Below are 22,742 nucleotides of genomic sequence, written 5' to 3'. Positions count from 1 at the left end.
CTGGGAAGATTACACCAGCGGTGCATTGGTGGGAAATCTCATGAGATCTCAGGGAAAGGCATTTTCCTCCCTTGGGATGATGTGCATAGTCACATGTCCTAGAGTTCCAGGAAGAAAAGGGAGATATATTAATCTGCCCTTAGTAAACATGGCCAAAACATGGCCACTGTCAGAAGACCGGGGAAGAAAAGAGAAAAAAGGCATGCAAAGAATAAAAAGCCGGCAATTACCTAGAAGTATCTGTTTGTAGATTGCCGTTACTAAGCATTTCTAAAGGTGCCTTTGTAGTTATTTTAAAGATATGGGTAAAATTCCATTTAAGGAAACCAAAATGAGGTGATGCACAATATTTTAACAGCATCTGAATTGCAGTTTACCATACAGGCCATCAATTCAAGCTTCAGATACACTTTAAACATCTCAAGTATTTCTGAAAGAAAAGATAAATGGTACTTTTCTTTTTTACCTTCAGTGGAAAACAACATACTTGTTTGTCTTTTTTGTCAGCACATAATGTGTACTTAAATTCACACTCCAGCTGCTGTCCTAGGAACATTTATTTTTCTAGTACCTTCATGCGATCTCTTCAGCACATTGTGCATTTTTCATAGGTTATAGCTTGTTTTTCAGTGAGTGTTTCAGCACTGGATTGCTCTCTACCTCTTTGTGTGCCGAGTCTAGCACATTAATGAGGAGAGCTGTGTATTCCTAAGACCCAATGGTATATATTTTGTTTAATCTAGAACCTGACAGCACCACCATTTAAGGAATTTTAATGCGTTACTAATCACATAGAATGAGCTACTTGTTACTACAGTTTTGACAATAGACTAATTGAAGCTGAAATGGTAACCTGGTAAATCATTCACTTTATAAGTTCACAGAGTAAACAAAGTATTCCCAACCTAGTTTTAGTATGTGCTATCCCTGGATATCCAGAACATAGCATGTATACTGTTAAAAGGTGATCTCCGCTTTCACTAAAAATTCAGAAACTCCTACAGTCCCATGCCCAGCAGCCAAGGTTCCCGCATGCTGGACCGCCACAATTTTTCAGGCGGAAATTTGCTCCCACAGCCAGGACAGCTCAGAACAGGTTTTTAGCCTCGACTTTTACTTGCCGTATAATGTGGTCAAGTCTCATGTACAGGTACGGTTAGAAATAGTTAATGGTAGAGGTTTAAAGGGTTAAGTGTTAGGGTGCAAGTTAAAGAACTTCACTTTAAAAACACTATTTTTAGAACTCTGAAGCAGGGAAAGCCACATTTATTCTAATGAATGGGGCAAGGGGGCGTGTGCTTGGAGGAGGAAGAAACCGATCACATAACCCGTTAAATGTGAGACAACAGCCTTTCTTCCACTTAGCAAATATTAAAAAGTTAAAACAAATATTATAATAATTAGAAAAAACAACACTTTAGTGTCTGCCGTTAACCTTTTTTTTTTTTAGAATGGGGCTGGGATAGTGGCTAATCATGGGATAACGGCTAGTCTCAGTGGATCCTGCAGGCCCCCACTGGCACTAGGGCTTTTATATTTAAAAAAATATAAACATGAAGGAACACTATTGTCATTTGAAAGCTACAAAGACTATAACAAAATATTTAAAAAGGAAATAACGATTGCAATGATTCAAGGCAGACAGGTTGCAAAAGAGTGCAAGACAAACCCCCGAAAATGTTTTAAATATATTAAATAGTGAAAAGTTCAGGTGGTATTTAAATCACCACTGGGGTTTTATTTTTTACTATACAACAAAAAGTGTACCCTAAATTTAAAAAAAAAAACCTGTTTCCCAATGAAATGTTATGAAACATTTATTACCCAATTTATCTGTTATAACATAAAAGTCGGGGTCACGTCGGGTAAATAGACACCAAACATGTCAAGCTTTAAAATTGCCGCGCCCGCGAAATCGCAAATAACTACAATACCCAAAATTGGCCATAGGCGATGCTTTAAAAGCTTTTACCGCTCATCAGTTTAGTGTCATCAGTGATTAATGGCACTAGAATTATTGCTCTCATTCTGACGTTTGCGGCGATATGTAACATGTGCGGCACAATAGGCGGAATCGTCGTTTTTGCACGTTGGCGCACCCGATGCATGTTTGCGTGTGTATGTGGGGGACTGTAAAAAAAACAAAATGGTGTTATTTTACTTTTTTTTAGCTTATTTTTTTATGCTTTTATTTTTTTCAAACTTTTTTTGTTTTTACACTTAACTTTATTTCTATCATATAGGGGACTAAGAAATTCCCTATGTGATAGCCAATTCACATAACAGGTCCTTTTTATGGAGACATCAGGGGTCTTGAAGACCCCTAATGTCACCTAGGGACCCCCACAGAAGCTGATTAAGCAGAGATCTGCTTCTTCAGCTACTCTACGGCATCTGTAACCGGAGGGTAACACTGAATGCAGGAAGTGATGTAATACACAGAGATCAAAAGGTAGATTGTGTACTGATCTCATTTGATCTCCACTGACAGCATAGCTGTGCCGGTCCCAGCCGCACCAGGCACAGCGGATCTTGGGACCAGCAGTGGTGGCATGGGGCGCACATCCGCAGCCAGTACAAGCGATTGGGCGTCTAGAGACGCCTGATCGCTTGAATGTAAACAGCCATCGCTGGCTGTTTGCATGGCTGACAGTTTCCCCACTCGTGTGCGCACTGGGCACGTGCAGGGGGAAGGGCAGGACGTCTTAAGATGCCCTCCCGCTCCTGTAAGGCTCCCTTATTATCTGTAGATTGTCATTGGTCAGATAGAAAACGTGCAACAGATTCCTCCATCTACGCTAAACTGTGTAGGTGGAGGAATCTCCCACTGGGCTAAGCTTCACTATCTTGCTAGTCAGCCCTGCTGGCTCTCAAAACACCTGAACAATGCCTGCATCCAATCAGATCGTTCAGGTATTTACAGTCATTTTTTTTTGCAAAAAGGCGGAATTTTGAATGTACAAAAATGTGTTATTTATTAACTCAATACAGTTTTATCTTTCAGATTTAGTCGGAAAATATTTTTTTGGTGTGCACAGATACTAATTTTATTTCAGTCATTTTATCGGTTTAATATTAATTTGATAAACATTTGCGCAATTATCGCAGGACCTACAAATTTAGTAGCACCATCTTTTTATTTTACCGGGCCTGTGTTTTCAGAAAATATATGGTTCGGGGGGGGTCTTTTACAAACGCTAGCAATGCAGCAGTAGAAATTAAAAACAATGGGAAACATTGCAAAAATGGTGTGGCCAGCTGAGGCTAAAAGCGTTCCAGAGGGCCTGGCAGTGATAGGATTAAGTGTTTAAAAAGTAACAACCAATACTGTAGTTTACTAATTAGTGGTATAGCTATTTGGAGAGAACAGATCTTTATTAACGTGAATTTTATGATAGATTGACTACATTCTGAGGATGGCTAGAAGAATCATTTGGGATTCAGTAAGCTGGACGATCTGTGTTCCTGAGCCCCATAGAAGTCACAGTAACCATTATAGCTGTAGTTACGTCCCTGTCTACATTGTGTTCTGATATAGCTCACCTTTCCTGACCAGCTGTGTCCCAAAGTTGCAAGTGAACCCTTTGACCTCTTCCAGCTATACCATCAGGACCATTCGATCGATACACCTGTGGAAAGAGCATTATCAACCAGGACATTATTATTCTGAATTTCCTATTTTATGTTACTTGTATCTTTCTTCTGCACATGCATTATTAAATTAAAAATGTCAGTACAAACACAGCAATGAAGACAACGTATTCACAATCAACCAAAACCTTTTATTTGTAAAGAGTTTCTCTTGCATCAAGTTTCAGTTTAAAAGTAGATTGCCACACACACAAAACTTTGTTGGGAAGGGTATGGGCTCATGCACATGGATGTCTAGGGATTCCTGTGGCAGGAACCTGTGGATTCATGTGACAGGAATCTCAGGTGAGTCTGTACAGGTGCATCGCTGTGTCCATTAAACTTAATGACAGGATGACAGCGGCTGCACCTGTCCGCATGTAATCGTACAAGGTATTATTACCTGAATATTGGGAGAGATGTCCCTGGATGCAATATTCTTGCCGCACGAATCCCCAGACGCCCATGTGCATTGAGGTTTCATTACTTGCTTCTGGGTTAGCAGCATAGGAAGTGTTGGGAGTACAACCAACGTGAATACAAAACAGCAATAAAAACCTGACAAAAGTTTCAACTCTTCCTCATTCTACCTAAGCCTAAAAAAAGTTCCAGCTGGCATTCAAAAATAAAATTAAATAAAATGGCTTTGAGAGAGTAGATAAATATTATATTCACATCTCGTTCCTGTGAAGGAATTTAAAAGTTGACATTTATATAGTATGCTGTGCAGCCTACTGCTTCAGGTTTTCAACAAATTTAGGCTAATTGAGACACAGGGCAACATTCTTCAGTGAGATAACTGGACAGAAAACTATGAGTTTAGTAAAAGATACAGCTCTCCCTAATATTACATTCACTTCTAACACTGACACATTCTTTATTAGAAATATTAGGTTTTATACACAGTAACTGGTGACGGAAAATTAGTGGTCTTAACAGGATATGTTTACATTGAAGACTAAAGTTTCATAAAAACAGAGAAAGACAGAAAAAAATAAAAATTATGGACAGATTTGTAGAAAAAAAAAAAAATATGAGTTGTACTTAGGGGCCACAGATAGCAGATAAAGATGTCACAGGATGAAGATCAAATGGCAATATGGAATAGTCCCAGTGCAATTTCAGTCAATGAGTAAAAAGCAGTCCGTGACTTGCTAATGTTATACAGCCACAATGCACTGTGCTAAGGACAGGACGTCCACGTATTCTAACTTACCAGCTGAAGGTATAAATAGCTGGGGAACACTGGCAACATATACCAGGCACACTAAGGTACCTCCTACCTCAATAGCTCTGTCCAACCCTGCAATTCATGGGTCTAGCACAACAACTAGCCTTATGCAAATATCGACTTTGCAAACAGTGTCTGCATAATATTTTTAGGAGAAATGCAGTGTCGAAATGGAAGGCTGGCCAGAATTGTTTAAGCGTATGTAAAACCTAAATCACATTTTGTAAATCTGTTGCAAAGTTGCCTGGCGATCCTGCCAGTAACATTACATTACAATGCTGCCTTGTAATTAGCAGCATCATCAGCCTGACATGAGCACTTTTTCAGAGCACTCCTGTAAAGCTCCCTTTTAGCTTTACAGGAGGTATACATAGCCTGATGGTCGGCTGACAATGCAGCTAATTACATGGCAGTGGCTTAGCCTCATCTGCCTACAACAGGAAGTGAGGTTACGGTAAGATCTCCAGGTATAAAATTTTACAACATATTACCAACAAATTCAGGGTCACATTAAAGAGCAATTCTGGGCAACACATAAAAAGTAAGCTACTTATGCTTACAAGCAACCACTGCTACCTACTATAGGCAGAATTCAGAGACACCTTACAGAGCCACTGGAAATTACTTTCTGAAGGTTGAGCTAACTAACCTAATCTCTTTGCTTCCGGCATCACCAATCCCATTGGATTTTCAATGGATTGGTGAGAAAGTTCTTAGCACCAATACATTAGGTGTTCTGTATGTGAGAGAGGAAACAGGTAGCCTCCAGTGGATATGCTTGGAAATTAATCTCCTGCATTACAATCAGTTAATAAGAAGGGTTCTCTGACCCCCAAAATTAGGAGGAAAAAAAGAAGAATGGGATGCACAGAGAAAATCCTGGACAAAAAAACAACCCCTGAGCATCTAAGATTCCACTCGGCTGCTCAATGTTACATCTTCACTGGAGCATACTATTCAGCATAGTCGCATATCAGTATTCTCTTTTGCACAACCAATAACTATGCTTGAGACTCAGAGAAGTTACATTCCACAAACATCTACTAAGATGCAACAAAAATGTGAATATTCCTGTTTATCCAGAACAGAAACATGACTAGCTCAACAATCAGTTGACAGTTTTAGAAACTATAGTTGCATATGAAAAAGGAAAAACACAATGCAAAGACTAGGAATGTAATTAAAATGGGGAGTTCCAACAGAGGTCTTTATTTAAAAAAAAATCCACCATTATATATGGAAAATGATCACTATTAGACAAAGAATATACATAGAAGGAATGCATGATACCAATACTAGTATTGGCATCGGTGCCAATACTGAGTATTTGGGTGAGTACTCATACTCGCCCAAATGCTCCGATACTTACCTCCGATAACGGAACTTCTGGGGAGTGGGATATCTCCTCCGGACCGGCAGCGCTGAGGGAGCATGGAGCCCGCTTCCTAGGAAGCTGGCTTTACTTGTTGCTAGGCAGCCTGGCTTACTAACCAATCAGGAAGCCGGGCGGCACGTAGTGAACCATCTCCCGACTTCCTGATTGGTCAGGAAGCTAGGCTGCCTAGGAACAAGTGAAGCCGGCTTCCTAGCCAATCAGGAAGCTGGGAGGCGGGTCATGACGTGGCACCCAGCTTCCTGTTTGGTTAGGAAGCCAGCCTGGCTTCCTAACCAATCAAAAAGCCGGGCGGCACCTCATGACTCACCGCCCAGCTTCTTGATTGGTCAGGAAGCCAGGCAGCCTCAGCACTCTGTATCAGCGAGTACTAAAAAAAAAATTAAAAAAAAATATCGGTACTCGATACCGAAACACCGGCATCGGTGTATCCCTAATACTTAGGCTAAACTATTACACTGGCATTTGTTGGACAACAATTGCCTATCTTAAGGTGCCCATACACGGCACGATTCTCGTACGAGAATCACAGGAAATCCCACGATCGTACGAGAATCGTGCAGTGTGAATGAAGACATGCAACCGATTCTACTGTACGGTCGCACGTCTTTTGTCCGAGGAGCATGCTAGAAAACCAGCCGAAAATCTTACGATTTTCAGCTGGTTTGAATGATGCTCGGGAGACAAATGCCGAACGGCCGGTGTGCACACGCGCACACTGCCCGTTCAGCATTGCGGTCATCGCAAGTACGATCTGCCTGTCTATGATGGGCAGATCGTATGTTTTTTTAATTACTTTACAACCATCGCAAGACTAATGTCTTGCGATGGTTGTAAAGTGTATGGCCACCTTTATGTACTAAGGCTCTGCAAATAGCAACAAGTCATAGACAGCATTAAGATTACGCTATCTTATCATGATATCATCTTATTGGTTTATTACACTCAAACAATGAAAGACTAATTTATTGGAAGCTACAGGATACAGTAATGAAGGACTTGCCAAATGCAGTATCTATATCAAGTAAACCCGTATGACTGGTTGAGCAAAAGAAAAAACAGTTACCCTGTGTCACAATTTTGTACCTAGGAAAGTCAGGCAACTTCTCAAGAAATGTACATAGCAGGAAGGAATTGTGAAAACTAGAACACTGAATGCACATTGTAGCTTAAATTGTGTGTGCCTTTAATTATTCCATAATGTTCAGAGAAACTCTCTATTCCTATATTGACCAAGGACAGGCAAGTTGTTCCACATCATCACTACTAACAATACTAAATGGTATCGTATGGCATGATGCTTGTGATTATCTGTAGCCAGACATCCCGGTCATCAAATCACAAAAAGACACTGCTCAATCCTGGCATACAACCATTCAAGCACATAAGTCCTATAAACTTAATTAGCTGCACACAAATGACATCAATGTGTACAAGACTAAGTCCATGTAGGGTGAAACGCGTTATAGAGGGTGGACTGGAGGCAGAACTCTGTAGTATATGTTGAGCATCAATAAAGTTAACTTTACATCATCAGTGTGTGGATGATTTGGATTCTTGCACTTTTATAGACATCCCTGGCTAACTGTTCTTGCAGGAAGAAGCAACCAATCATGTTGGATAATACCAAATGACCCCTCTTGCTTCCAATCCTGGGTAGGCTCTGAGTAGACCAATTTGAAGCTTACACAGGGCCTGCTCATCTGGCTCCAACAGCAAACAGAAGGAAAGTATAAGCAGTGGCTGTGGGGAGGTGAGCTAAGTTCACTAAGTTAACAGCCTGAGATGACATAAGAGGAGAGATATGTTAGGAAAATGTATAAAGGCAAACAAGAGGACAGAAGAGGTATTAATAGACTAAGGAAAAATGATGATGATGTCAAAGAAGCCTAAAAACAACTGGAAATCTGAGGCTGGAGAAGGTAGGCAAGAGATGAATGGGCACACATCACATAGGAGGGCCAAGTCCCTTTATGAGCTCATGAAATAAGTGATTACTATTCTAATTCTATTTTAAAGGTAAGGCAAATCCCGGACTGATTTCCCACAACATTTAGCAATTATACTTATGCCAAGGAAAATATATTAACAGAACAAATGTATTGCAGATTATGAATGTACAACCATCTAGAAGTTACAATGAGCGAGCCAAGGAACTCCATAATGCTAAATTGTGAATACCACTGGCAACGTGGGGGAAAGATATGTGTAAAGTACCCGCTGCTTAGCCCTCGTTCACACCTGAACGTTTTGTAGCGCGTTCTACGCTCGACAAAACGCTCAAAAATATAAATCCCATTGTATTCAATGGTCTCGTTCCCACCTTGGCGTATTTCCGCCCGTCCCTAACGCGCTACAAAACAGCCCACGCCGGAAAAGGTACAGGTACTACTTTGGGCCGTTTTGTTGCGCGTTTCCATTGGGCTACAGCCAAGTAGCCTTCGGAAACGCGCAACTTTTTTACCGCGAATCGCGGTAAAAAAACGCGACAGACGCGCATATGCAATACGCCTAGGTGTGAACAAGGCCTTAGAGTTCCTAAATGCTCTCTTGTTACAACCTGCAAAGATAAAGTGAAACAAAGTTAAAAAAAAAAAAAAAAACCTAAAAAAAACTCACCACTCTTTTTTCCCGGAAGTCGATTCCTACTGTTGTAATGAACTTCGAATTGAATTTTCCATCTGTATATTGGTAAAGGAAGCTGGTTTTTCCAACGCCAGAGTCTCCCAATGCTAAGAATTTGATGAGGTAGTCATAGTCCCCATCAAACATTGTGAAATTTGTTTGGTGACCTAAAAAAGAACAAACATAGAAGACAGAATGGTTTATTAGGAACAGTTCAACATACTGTAACACACCTCCAAAAGAATGAAAGTTATACAGGTAAACCAGGGATAAACGTGTGCATGCTTCATATGAGTGAACAGGTATAGGGTTCTTCAGCAATAATTGTATAATGTATACACTTGAAGGAACAATTTGAAATGAATGTTCCAAATTGATACAAACTGTAGCATCAGTTGTACATATCTGTCAATATGCTGGAAAATGTCTGCAGTTCATTTGAAGTAGAATCTTGTTTTGAGCAGTTTTTAAATTTGTGGTCCTGGCACATAGAAAGAAAAAGATGAGTTCTCTGACCTTTTACTGCATCCAAAGTTAGCTTTATATACACTCCTCCAGGTAAATAAACTATTATGGTTATGACAGGAGCCACAGGAGATTCAACTTAAAACAGCTTACTACATAGACTTTGGAATATGCTTCATAATAAAAGATTATTGGTGAGGCCTGGCTCTTTTGAATGTATATACACTATTATTCAGTGGTTTCTTTTTTTTTTTTACAAGTATCTTAAAACAGAAAAATTATCATAGGGATCATCAGACTGCAAAATCAGCTTGAAGACTGACTGACAATACAACATCCAGATTCCAGATTGCATTGATTTGTAATGAATAACTGAATGTGTAATAAAGTGAATCTGAAAGTCTAAAAAGGAACATTTTCACAAAAGATCTGTCTCTGCAACGTCCTATAGAAGTAGTCAACACTTATGACTTCCAGGCAGGTCAATTCATGACAGTTACATCATCTACAGAAAAGATAAAGATGTCATTCTGAGCCTAAAACTGCCAACAGATGGACTACAAAACAGGAAGTTGACGGGAAAACTCCTCAGTGTGGCACAAAAACTCCAAAAAGGTTTCTTCATTTCCTACTAGATTAAAATAATTTGCAATTACTATATCAAGCCATGATAGAATTCAGAACTTCCAGAGTTTTTTCAGCTTCACTTTTATCTATCAAAAAATCGTCTGCTCAGTGAGCTGGTACAATAACCAGCCTGCTATAGGCCATTTCAAACTGCAATTGCCAATAGCAGGCTTGCTAATGCACCCACCCAGGGAGCAGAGAAGCGGACCCGAGAGAGAAAGTTCGCTTTCAGATCCGCTTCTCTGCAGACTCTAGCCACCAGTAAGATGTAAACAGAGAATTTCGTTAGCAACGAAATAAATGCAATTGTTAACATTTTTTTTTTATGTGCACTGGTCTATCAAGCAACAACAAAAATAAAAAATTGAGGATATATTATGTCCTGGATTTATTTATTTATTTTTGCCCGTTGCTTGAGAGTGCTGGTTGCTTGAATGCCGGATGATAGGTAGTTCACTGTAGTGAAACCATGTGTATCAAGTAATATAATAAAGTATAATATGTATATTATAATATCAAGTGGTATAATTTAATTTTGTATCTAGCTGAACATGAACAGAGGAAAACTAGTCCTACTACCAGCAAATATGTGGTTCAGGTTTATTTACAGAACATTTTATAGTTATAGTTAAAGTGTCACTAAACTCAGGAGTTAAATCTTAAAATTGCATATAATAATAATAATTCAAGTAACTAATAACAAAAATGTATCTTATTTGTGTATCACTCGGCTGTAGATCCTCAAATCATCTCTGAATTGGTGCTGACACTGTCCTTCCTTCTGGAGGGGGGGTGGGGGGCTACTTTTGTTCCCCATGGTCCCTGGGTTTGTTGTAAAGCAGCCACTGCTCCAAGCACACTCCTGTGACGGACTACAATCTCCATACAAATTTAGCAAACTAAAATTGAGATTGTAGTCAAAGGAGTGAGCTTGGAGCGGTGGTTTCTTGACAACACACACGGACCATGGGGAACAAAAGTAGCCACCCTCCAGAAGGAAGGACAGTGTCAGCACCAATTCAGAGATGATTTGAGGATCTACAGCCGAGTGATACACAAATAAGATTAGATTAACAGTTTTGTTAATAGTTAGTGTACTTAAATGCATTTTTCAGGTTTAACTCCTGAGTTTAGTGTCACCTTAAACTAAAATGACATAAAAGAGCACTATTTACTATATTAGATTTGGTAGCAGTAAATGTAAGGAAAAAGATAATAAATGTCACCCTGAAAATTTTCAGAGATTATTGCCATGTGTTACAAACACATTTTAAGCATCTGATACATATTTACCAACAAATCCATTACTGGGTCCTAACTGAACTGTAGTTACAAAGAATTGTGAGACCACTGACCTTATTTGTGATCATTATACATTCTGGATGTGCAAGTACACTCTCTCTGTTGCAAATCAATTCTCATTCATGCAGGATGGTAGCTAAGAACTTTTTTGGCACTACAGTATTGGATCCCAGTTTAGACGCACATGGAGTAAGGATTTGACCACATTCTGCTTTCTAATTGTTATATCTATTCCTAAAGAATGCAGACACAATGGAATGACTCATATATTGAGTAATAAGTCACTCCTGTGCTGCCATGGTGATGTTGAATACAATAGATCACTACATAATGGGGGGAATTTATCAGAACTGGACCAGTTGCCCATAGTAACCAATCAGCTTCTCTTTCCAGTTTGTTCAGTGAAACTTTAAAAATGAAAGCTAGAAGCTGATTGGCAGCCATGGGCAAATCCTCCAGATTCTGTCTGCTCCAGTTTTGATCAATCCACCTCACAGTATTTGATGAGTTGCATGCAAATCTTTCTTTTCCTGTAAAAATCAAGCCCCACCCCTTCCCTAGCTCTGGAGCCTCTCTATTGGCCCCCGTAAAGTGATGGGTTGCCAGACCGATCATTTTGACCAGTGTTTTTTTTACTGTACGTGCTCTGTCATTTTTTCCATGATAGGCTCCATTTTAATTTGTTTGGGTTTCTGACGGGTTTATTTTCTGTTTCAGCTGCATTATTCAGGAAAAGAGATCATAGGATTGAATGGGTACATTAACCACATACCTGGGGAAAACCCCTTGGTAAAGCTGAGCTTTATTGCAAAAATTCTGATTTAAATATATTCCTCGGTAGCCACAAAAGGAAACCAATCCACTTTGATTGTACCAGTTTTTACTTTGTAAACGTCACAATTAAATCACTTTGCTGAACATAACCTATGCAGAGAGAAGAGCTGTGGGAGGGATCCAACAGACCCCAGACACTACAGGCTGCCTGTAGAGAACTACATGAGGGGACGGAGACAAGACCAGCCACCCTGCACAGGGAGGTTGAGCTGAAGTGACTGGTCTTTATTACAGGAAGCAATTGTAATACAAAAATTAGGAACCATCACACAAACTGGGACACCACCCCTATATATGCAATATATATCAAAAAAAAGGGGGAAAGAGAAAGAAAGGGGCTTTGTGGTGACCACTGGAGAATAGCAGGGAATTGATCCAATAATAAAGTCAATTGATTCATATATATAATAAAATTCCATTTTTAATGTACTCAATTCCTAATGTCTATACATATAAATATGCTAAAATTCATCCATATAAAAAACCATAAATAGATGTATACCATAAATAACCTCCCTGGAACCCACACAGAAACCATGATTATAAATTCATATATTGGTCATTGCCCTCATTGTATTCATATCTTATTTGCATGATTAATTGTACATAATTGTTCTATATATCATTAGTTCAGCCGTGATTCTGTGCTTGCTCCAGTCTTCAACGCGTTTCGCCGAGGCTTCGTCAGGAAGATTTGGAGAGGTTAACTTAATTATTCTTTTTCCGGTAATTGAATATCCATCTGCAGGGAGTCTCCCCACCCAACCAGGAGACAGGAGCGCCGGGGGGAGGCAGTCCGAAAGCAAGGAAGCCAAGCATCCGTCCCAATCGTACCTTGTACTGGTGAAGCTCCTCGGACTGTCAGGGGCAATTCCTTCTCTCAGAACCTCCAACTGTCCCCCCTCCATGCTCCCACTATGCAACCCCCATGTCCTATCTGCCCACGTTAGATGCCGTCAAAGTAGGTCCTATCTGCCCATGTTAGATGCCGTCAATGGGACGACATGGGGGTTGCATAGTGGGAGCATGGAGGGGGGACAGTTGGAGGTTCTGAGAGAAGGAATTGCCCCTGACAGTCCGAGGAGCTTCACCAGTACAAGGTACGATTGGGACGGATGCTTGGCTTCCTTGCTTTCGGACTGGCTCCCCCCGGCGCTCCTGTCTCCTGGTTGGGTGGGGAGACTTCCTGCAGATGGATATTCAATTACCGGAAAAAGAATAATTAAGTTAACCTCTCCAAATCTTCCTGACGAAGCCTCGGCGAAACGCGTTGAAGACTGGAGCAAGCACAGAATCACGGCTGAACTAATGATATATAGAACAATTATGTACAATTAATCATGCAAATAAGATATGAATACAATGAGGGCAATGACCAATATATGAATTTATAATCATGGTTTCTGTGTGGGTTCCAGGGAGGTTATTTATGGTATACATCTATTTATGGTTTTTTATATGGATGAATTTTAGCATATTTATATGTATAGACATTATGAATTGAGTACATTAAAAATGGAATTTTATTATATATATGAATCAATTGACTATTATTGGATCAATTCCCTGCTATTCTCCAGTGGTCACCACAAAGCCCCTTTCTTTCTCTTTCCCCCTTTTTTTGATATTTATTACAGGAAGCCCCTGCACAGAGACAAAGTTTCACACTGGAATACTGCACAGATCTGGAAGAACAATACAAAGCATACCAACGTTCAAAGTAAGAATGCACGTCTCTTCTATTTAGACAATATTTGCTTACTCCAGAGTTCAGCTTTAAATATAAAATGTTATTTTTAGAACTCCGAAGACCATGCACATACATGGAGGGTATAAATATATATTCATGAGGGTTACATGTGGCTCTAATTGTTAATGGTTAACTTGAAGTAACAAAACAAGTTAAACAACACCTCACAAGGCAGTCTCAAGGATTCTTCAAAGTGGCGCTTAGAAAGCATTCCAAAAAGCTTTGAAGATAATAGCATCATAGCACTGGCTGCTCCTCAAATTATATGGATGCTGCCTACTTAAACCCCAAGTACATTATAAACATCAAGTAAATTACTATCTACAGCAAATTAACCATAGTAAGTAGCTAAAATGGTCATAGCGCTGAAAAAGGGCAATGTGTATGCCGGAGTACAATTTCAGGGCTCTGCAAGGTTATTCCCTACCAATAATGCCACGCATAACAATTCAGTGTATGAAAGGTGCACACACATTTAAAAAGGGCAGTCCACTGGGAATACATTTCCGTTTTGGGCAGACGCCCCCCCTCCTGTCTTGCATCTAAGGCCTAATTCACATGGGACATGTTGCCCTGTACTACATTAAGGGCCGGGTTTTTTTTATGCGCCCAGAGTAAAGAAGCAGACAGGCAGCTCATGTAAGTCTATGGAGACGCATGAGCTGTGCGCCCTCAAAAACTGCTTCCTGCTGATTCATGTATTGACAGCCACAGTGTACAGCCTCTGATGCAGACATTATGGATCCAGTTCTGTCTGTGCACTATGTACAGTCTCAGGCATGATGGATCCAGGTCCATACACCATTTGCGTGTGGCTGTCAAAACTCAAAGCTGCAAGAATCAGTGTGTGAGGACGTGCAGCTCCGGCATCTCTGTAGACTTACATAAGCTGCCAGCATGCTTTTATACTGTTGGCGCATCAGAAAAATGGACCTTTACACTGTACCGGGCAAAATGCCCCGTATGAATGAGGCCTAAAAGATCCCAGATCTTCGTTATAGACTTTACGGCTCTAGGGCTTCTTCGGCTACGTTTACACCTAAACATCAGTGTTCCAGACATATTTTTTTTTTAATGTGCGGCAATGTGTGTTAGTCCAGCGTTTTTCCAATCATTTTGTTGTGCATTTTTCAGCTTGTGCTGGCCTTCATTTTGTTCCCCAATGTTTTTTGAAGAGGCAGGCCGGTCTCTTGTATGTATATATGTGTATTTCCTTTAAAATCTATGGGGCCAAATAAGCAGAAATCTGCAGAAAAGCGGCTCGTGATATTTTTGCGGCGTCAGGTGTATTGCTGCAGGTGACAGAATGCTCAGGTGTGAACAGGGGCCATAGAAAGCAATGGGATTCTTTGTGTTCACCGTTTTGTAGCTCTGAGCTTTGAGGCCTTGCTCACACCTAATCCTGTGTGTTCCAACATGGTTAGTGCCTGGAACGCACTGGATTGCATAAGACTCCTGGGGATAGCCCACACCAGAACGATTGGCACAGCGATGTCCGCGGTCCGGTGTGATCTCAAAAATAGTTCATGCACTATTTTTCGCAATTGCACCGGACCGCGGGCAACGCTGTGCCATGTGTTCTTGTGCAAACGATCGCACTATGGGGAGGGGACGTGGTGGTGCATTCAAGTCAATGGCGCCGCAGCCACACCTCCCAGCCCACAGAACGCAGGAAGGCTTGCTCTATACGATCCAGTGCATTTCAGCCACTAACCGTGCTGCAACACACTGGATTAAGTGTGCGCTACAAAACACCAAGGTGTGAACAGGGGCTTTCCTTTTTTATTTTTTTTTTACAAAAAGGAGTCATACTTGTCCTGCTGACAGCACTCAGCACTGTCATGTAAAATAAAGGCAATAACATTGAAAAATGCACACATATACACGCACACCTACCACTCTTTCAATATATGTATGCTATCCCCAGGTTGTCAGTAGGGCACACTTCTATTATACGAGTAGAACAAGTAGTCACCACCTTCTACAAATACCAGTGGGCTCTCCACCCTCTGATATTCATGAGTAGGCAAGCAGTTTCAGCTATGCAGAACAGCATTTTACACATTACTTTGCAATGTTTTCTTTTCTTGCTGGTGACTAGTTTTCTTCCTCACATCTAACTGGTTTGACCTAAAAGTGACAAACATATTGCAGCAATAAACCACACCTGTGCTCTTACTGCAGACTTCTCTATAGGAAACTGTTAGTGCTTTCCTCTACATTAGGCACCTTTATCATGATTTAAGGCGTTACATTACTAGTTTCAGCAGTAGTTTTATCTATGTGTAAATTGTGAATCACACTCTTCCTATCCAGTCATTTTAAGAACACTGACAGGCAGCATGGTAGTTATGCAAATGTTCAGCTATATAACACAAAATAGAAATACAACTAATAGGGGAAATAGTCGGCTTTTTAAGAAGGTAGAACAAACGGCAGCAAGGATATGCAAAATGCATGTGATCGTATCAAATTGAAACTTTCATCAGTTACAAAACTGCAAGAAAAAGTTTTTTTAAAAGTGGACTGCTGAGCAGCTGCTGTGGGTTACTCCACTGTGCACATTGTTTTTAATTAGCATTCCAGATAAAATGAGATCAGACGCCAATCTGTAATAGAATGTCCATTCTTAAATTGTTATAACAGTGCAGCCTCATCACTCAGGAAGTATATTAAGCCCATTTGCGAGGGATTAACACACCGTCCAGCGCAACACACCTACCGTACATTAACAGTGCAGGAGGTGCGTTGCCATTCATGTGAATGGCACCCCAAACACACCTCCTGCCCTGTGATTAACGCATTGAACCAATGTGAATGGGCCCTTGAAGACAACATTTTTTTTCCGCCACTTTGGCTAGGGTATAGAATAGTTAAAACCCGGTTTCTTTTTTTTTTACTTTGCCATGTGTTACATTTAAGAGATTTCTCTTTGCATTCTGTCCTGTAAACACAACAGGAAATGGAGGCAAATGGCACAAAAGTAAGGTAACTCTCCTCTTAGATAGTGGTCACCAGAACAGATGTCCCCACTAAGATTTCTCCTCTGCTACTGTTCTGAGGGCAACTCAAATCTTTCAGTCCACGTGACAATAGCCACCAAGACAAATAGAGTTAATCTCCCAAGCAGTTACACATACAGCAATAAAAGCCTAACAGTGTTCTAGAGTATGCTTTCATACTCTATCCAAAACTAAAAAGGTTTTGCCCTTAGATATACTTTACAGGATATCGGTCAGGGTTCCACCCTGGCATTCTGGTTTGGCTGCCATTCTACCCACCTGTGATTCCTCCTTGTCTGAGCAGACTGTGTAACGTTGCTCACTACTCCCAGGCTCCCTCTTATGGCCAAACAGGGAGCATCATCTAAGACAGTGGTTCTCAAATCGACCCACTGCAGAAGGGCTTGCGACCCACTTTTGGGTCGCGACCCATGAGTTGAGAACCACGGATCTAACAGAGCCAACTCAAAATAGATTCCCACCTGGTTCAGGAATCTGCAGCAATGATTGGGGTCACCCCGTAGTGCTGGGGTAAGGAAGCTTAACCCAACATGCCTCAGGAGCAAAGGAAGGACCAGCGAGGTAGTGGCAGGACCTGGAGGCGAGGCATTAGCTGGGTCCAAATGAGCAAACCGCTCCATCCTACCATGTCAGGGAGAGGGTTTGGCTATCCTCTCGCAATTTGCACCTCTGGGTTCCCACCAACAAGCTGGCTCCCCGTTACGTTGGACCATATCCTATCCTTTGGTTCATTGGAAAGGCTATGATCTGGAGGAACGCTCTTGGGTGGCATCTGAAGATGTCCACCCCCCCGCTCTGTTCCGCTCCTTTCATGCTCGTTTTCCCTCTAAACCAGGTCCCTCTCTGCAGGGAGGGGATCATTGAGGGGAGGGTACTGCCAGGGTTCTACCCTGATTTAACTGGTTTGCAGCAGTCTGGCTTGGCTGCCATTCCACCCACCCATGATTCCTCCTTGTCTGAGCAGTGTAACATTGCTTACTACTCCCACTCACTGGCTCTCTCAGATGATGCTACCTGTTTGGCCATAAGAGGATGCCTGGGAGTAGTGAGCAATGTTACACAGTCTGCTCAGACAAGGAGGAATCACTGGTGGGTGGAATGGCAGCCAAGCCAGAATGCTGCAAACCAGTTAAGTCAGGGTAGAACCCTGACAATATCTAACACCAAGAAAAAAAAATGTAATATATTGTTGCTAACCAGTTCTTAGATGTGGTGGCTGCATTAGTTTTCTTTTTACGTTATTTTTCCATCTGGTGATCCTGCAAATAACATACTTCCTGTCTCTGGGTAGCTACACTCTCCCCTCCACTGTATCTCTGGAACATTACAATAAAGAATTTAAGTAGTTCTATGCAAATGTTAAAAATCAAGTGTGGTCCTTTTCCAATTGCTGAGCCCGAGATCTATTGATCAGAGAGGCACCTCATCATTTTAAAAAGATATATTAGGAAAACTCAGAATACAAAAGGGGGGAGACCAAGCACAATCTTTTACAATCTGCTTGGTCTGAACAGGCCAGACCCACGCTATGTCTTACTTTTATTGTGGTGGAACACAGGCGGGTTTTTCAGTCAGCACTTTTACTGCCAAAGATAATTTGTCCACCCAATTATCTGCTGAGGTTAAACTGCTCATAAGCTTTTATTGGCATTTGTTCAGCTCTATGAAAATAAAGACACATTGTTTATAACAGGACAAAGATGTTTAAGGCCCCTTTCACACAGGCATTCCAATCAGGTCCCTCTGGAGGATAGTCTATGGGCAGCCAGATCTAAACGGACCTGCGTCCATTTATATCCGATTACGTTCGGCTCTGGCCAGGTCCAAAGAAAAAAACCGGATCAGGAGTTCCGTTTTGATGGACCTGACCAAGTCGGATAGGGAGGTAATGACACATGCCCGTTTACATTCAATTCCCCAAAGACCAACATGGGTCTGATAATTACAGCTTTCTCCTCCTTCGCAAGATGGAGGAAAAAAATTGGACAGTCATGGATGTCACAACGGTGACATTTATCCCGATCAGCAGGGGATCTGGAACATCGATCCCCTGTGGATCAGAACTGAAGATGCCCATCTAAAAAGGGACCGAAAAGCTAACACATACGCACATAAGGGCTTACCTGGACTTTTTTCATTCTAGTAAATTGTACATTAAATACAAACTGCAAAAAAATAGGATTAATGCATACACACACACACACACATATACATATACACACACACAGAAAGTGTGGGAAGTAGGCTTTTTCCATGTGTATGTAAAGAAAAGGAGGCTTCATGCAGCCTAAGTGTTTGCCGAGTGCACTGAGGCACATCATTAACCATAAACAAATTTCCAGCCAAGCACTGCACAGGGAGATCAGACAGAAAAAAAAAACCCAAGAGAAAGCACGTGAATATGCCTCATAGTCAAATGACAGCATCATCACCAGACTATATGACATGATTTTAGCATCTCCTCACTTCACAAGGCATAGCACAAGTCTTTTTTTCTGTACATGAGATTTCTGTAGTTCTAGAAGAGAGAAAATTAACAAAAAACACTCACCTCCACTATGGATCAGGGAAGGAAAATCCCAGCTGGGCTGTAATCTGAAAGCTAGAGGTTAGTTGATGTGCCTACTCGCTCCACCTGTTTAGCACACAGACAAGCAGCCTACGTGTCACCTGCATGCACTAATGTCAGCGTGAGTAGAAGGTGTGCCTGGGGACAGTAAGCTTAGAGGAACGGCTAGCTCTACAGGTGTCAGGGTGATTCCCTTTTTCTCATAAAATCACTGGATCGTTCCTTCCAAAAATCTACTGGGGTTAAATGACAAATGATGATTATCATCTATATCAGATGTTCTAAAGTTAGGAATAAGACTAACGACTTGCGTTCAAAAAACCCAACATAGGGATTATTGACAGCTTTCCAAGTTTCAATTTACCAGGTTGGCATGTGCCCCATAAAGTAATTACATCTCCGGGACTTCTTTGTTTGTGTAATCTAGCAGCGAAAGGACCCATAGTGCAGGAAATGTTAAACATTGTAACCATGATACTTATTTTTAACTAGATACACCAATACAATTAATGTATTTGTAACGTTTTATTATTTGCAAGTATCTTGGCAACTATAGAAGAACTGTTATTTTTACTATCTCTACTCAAAATCTACTGAAATAGTGACAGTATATCTAAAGCTATTTTTGGGATTTAGGTAGAGGAGGGTTATGAACTCTATGACGTTTTCATTGCTGTGTCCTCACTAAAAAACAATTTCTTCTTGCTTTCTGTGCCAAAGACACAACAGCCTGTTTCCTGTTCTGATCTTTCCTTACATTTTGTCTTCATGACAACAGTTTACAATACAAAAAGGTGAGAATCAACAGGGTCACAGACAGCAACAACAACCTGAAGGAGGATGTAACCCTCCCTCCATTTAAAAAAGAAAAGCATGGTTTGACGGAATTTGTACCTAGTGCAGTAATCACCACACAAAGAACAAACAAACAAAAGAATTAAAAGTGACTAAATTGAGGAGTTAAAGCTTGAAAATACATTTAAGTACCTTAACCGTTAACAAAAATGTAACTTGTTTTGTGTATCAGTTAGCTGTAGACCCTCAAATCATCTCTGGATTAGTGCTGATACTGTGCTTCCTTCTGGTGGGGGGTCTACTTTTGTATCCCATGGTCCCCATGTGTGTTGGAATGTAGCCACCGCCCCGAGCTTGCTCCTGTGATGGACTACAATCTCAAGTTTAGTTTACTAATTTGTATTAAGATTGGGACACTAAACTCAAGGTACTTCAATCCATTTGTAAGATTTAACTCCTAACTGTTAACAGAAATGTAGTTTATTTTTGCATCACTGGGCTGTAGATTCTCAAATAGTCTCTGAATTGGTGCCGACACTGTCCTTCCTTCTGGAGGGTGGCTACCTTTTGTTACCCATGGTCCCACTATGCGTGTTATAAAGCAGCCACCGCTTCACTGATGGACTATAATCTCGATACAAATTAGTAAACTAAATGTAAGATTGTAGTCCATCACAGAAGTAAGGTTGGAGCTACATTTTTGCTAATAGTTAAAAAGGTACTTGAGGGCATTTTTAAGATTCAACTCCTGAGTTTAGTGTTACTTTAATATATATATTAAAGCTCCAGCCACCAGGGAGCTGGCTTCCAGGCCAATCAGGAAGCCAGCGGCGGGTAATGACTTGCTCCCCAGCTTCCCAATAGGTCGGGAAGCTGGCTCCATGCTCCCTCGTCATTTGGTCACGTCAAAAGAACCTCAGGACTGAATACTGAGAAATGGCCAGGAGAGGAAGTGAGTTTAACACCCCGGTCTTCAAGTAGTTAAGCACTTTCCGTTTTGAGCTGTCCCCGTCTGCCAATTACTCTTCTGTGGTGTCCCCTTGTCATGTGCACCCTACAGTGCAGACTACAAGTGGCAGTAATGTTCAATCATTGTCACCGTCAGGAAACTTGTCCTGAGCCAGGCAATATACCTACCAATCTATGGAAGACAGTATTTTCTAAAATATTAAACCATGGTAATTTATAAAACACAACACTACCTAAAAGTTCACGATTACTTTCATTTGCAAGAGACTGTTAAAAACCAACCAACCATTCTCTTGGTCGAAGAGACTACTGACATTACAAGAAACTGCCAGAATCTACCATTGGAAATATTATACCTTTTAAAAAGGAGGAGAACTATGGGGGTAATGGCTTTTCCCCATAGTTCTCCTAAGGGTCACGGGAGGACACAAACTAGCGTCCTCCCGTAACCTAAAGCTCAGTATACCATGAGCCACAGCTCACGGTATACTGAGACGCCGCAGCCGGGGCAGATCCCGACATTGCTGTCAAGATCCACCCAGCTGCAGGATTGACTGCTGGCTCTGCCTATCCAGAGGCAAAGCCTGCTGTGTCCGCCCCCTCCCCCGTCCGTTCCGCCAGTCAGCGCTGGAGCATCGGACAGGGGAGGGGGGGGGGAAATCACTGCAGGGAGCCGTGAGTGACAGTCACGGCTCTATGCAGGGATAGGTCAAGAAGTGAGCGAGTGACGGTATATGTTCGCTCACTTCCCAATCTACTGAGCCGACGTGTGACAGTTTAATTGTCACAGGTCGGCTCAGATTATGAGGCTGAGTGAAAATCACTCGCCTCATAATTCTCCTTTAAAGAATGCCACCGTCCTTCTACGCACATATAAGCTGTTCTGCAGACAGAATTATTTATACACTTATTTCTTGTATATATCACTTATTGCTCATTAGCCACTAATTCAGTAACTGGTATCTGTCCTTGTGTGCAAAAACACAGTAATGTACTGAAATGGAAGTAGACAGCTGCTACTGGCAAAATGGGACAATGTAATTTCTGATTTAAATCAATACCTTTACAGTGTCTATTAAATATTTCCCATTGTGCACAGTAAGGACTCTAGCTTATTCAGTGTTTAACAGCTACTGACAATAGGGTTAAAGGCCACTGTCCATACCTCAAGCTTAGGAAATGCTGGAATAGCGGATGCGTAACAACAATTGTCTTGTGCAGTATCAATCAACAGCCAACATTAGTATTTTTTTAGCTTGCAGTATATCCATTGAATTTAAACCTCATATTTTCCCACAATGGATTAGTTATGCTCATTGCTCTGCACAATGGTGATCAATTTAATGCTACACGTTCAGAGATTCAGGATTCATATGATGTGGCACAGCAGCAAACTACCAATAAAATGGTCCCTTATTATATTCTTCGCCATTTCACTGTCAGTGATGTATTTACACTGCCTGGTCACTTTTATTTATACAGTCTCATTCCCTGCCCATGGCAGCAGGAAGTAGGCATCCCCGTGCAAG

At 41.2% G+C, this 22,742-nt stretch overlaps 1 protein-coding gene across 2 annotated transcripts in view; it reads right to left on the bottom strand.

Moving 5' to 3' along the window:
• The window catches only part of RAB27A (RAB27A, member RAS oncogene family), a 40,156-nt gene extending 20,636 nt beyond the window's left edge, over positions 1-19,520 (bottom strand). For both annotated transcript variants that reach the window (XM_018557562.1, XM_018557561.1), the window contains exons 1-3: positions 19,432-19,520; positions 8,874-9,046; positions 3,544-3,629 (exon numbers count right to left, since the gene is read on the bottom strand). In XM_018557562.1, the coding sequence (XP_018413064.1) occupies positions 3,544-3,629; positions 8,874-9,026 (239 nt within the window). In that variant the 5' untranslated portion in view covers positions 9,027-9,046; positions 19,432-19,520. The remainder of the gene's footprint in view (positions 1-3,543; positions 3,630-8,873; positions 9,047-19,431) is intronic.
• Positions 19,521-22,742: the final 3,222 nt, after the last annotated feature.

Source organism: Nanorana parkeri, unplaced genomic scaffold (genome assembly GCF_000935625.1).
Source record: "Nanorana parkeri isolate BGI_ZX_2015 unplaced genomic scaffold, ASM93562v1 scaffold290, whole genome shotgun sequence".
NCBI lineage: Eukaryota > Metazoa > Chordata > Amphibia > Anura > Dicroglossidae > Nanorana > Nanorana parkeri.
Note: the sequence above shows the minus strand (reverse complement) of the source record. Positions and strands in the feature narration are given on the sequence as shown.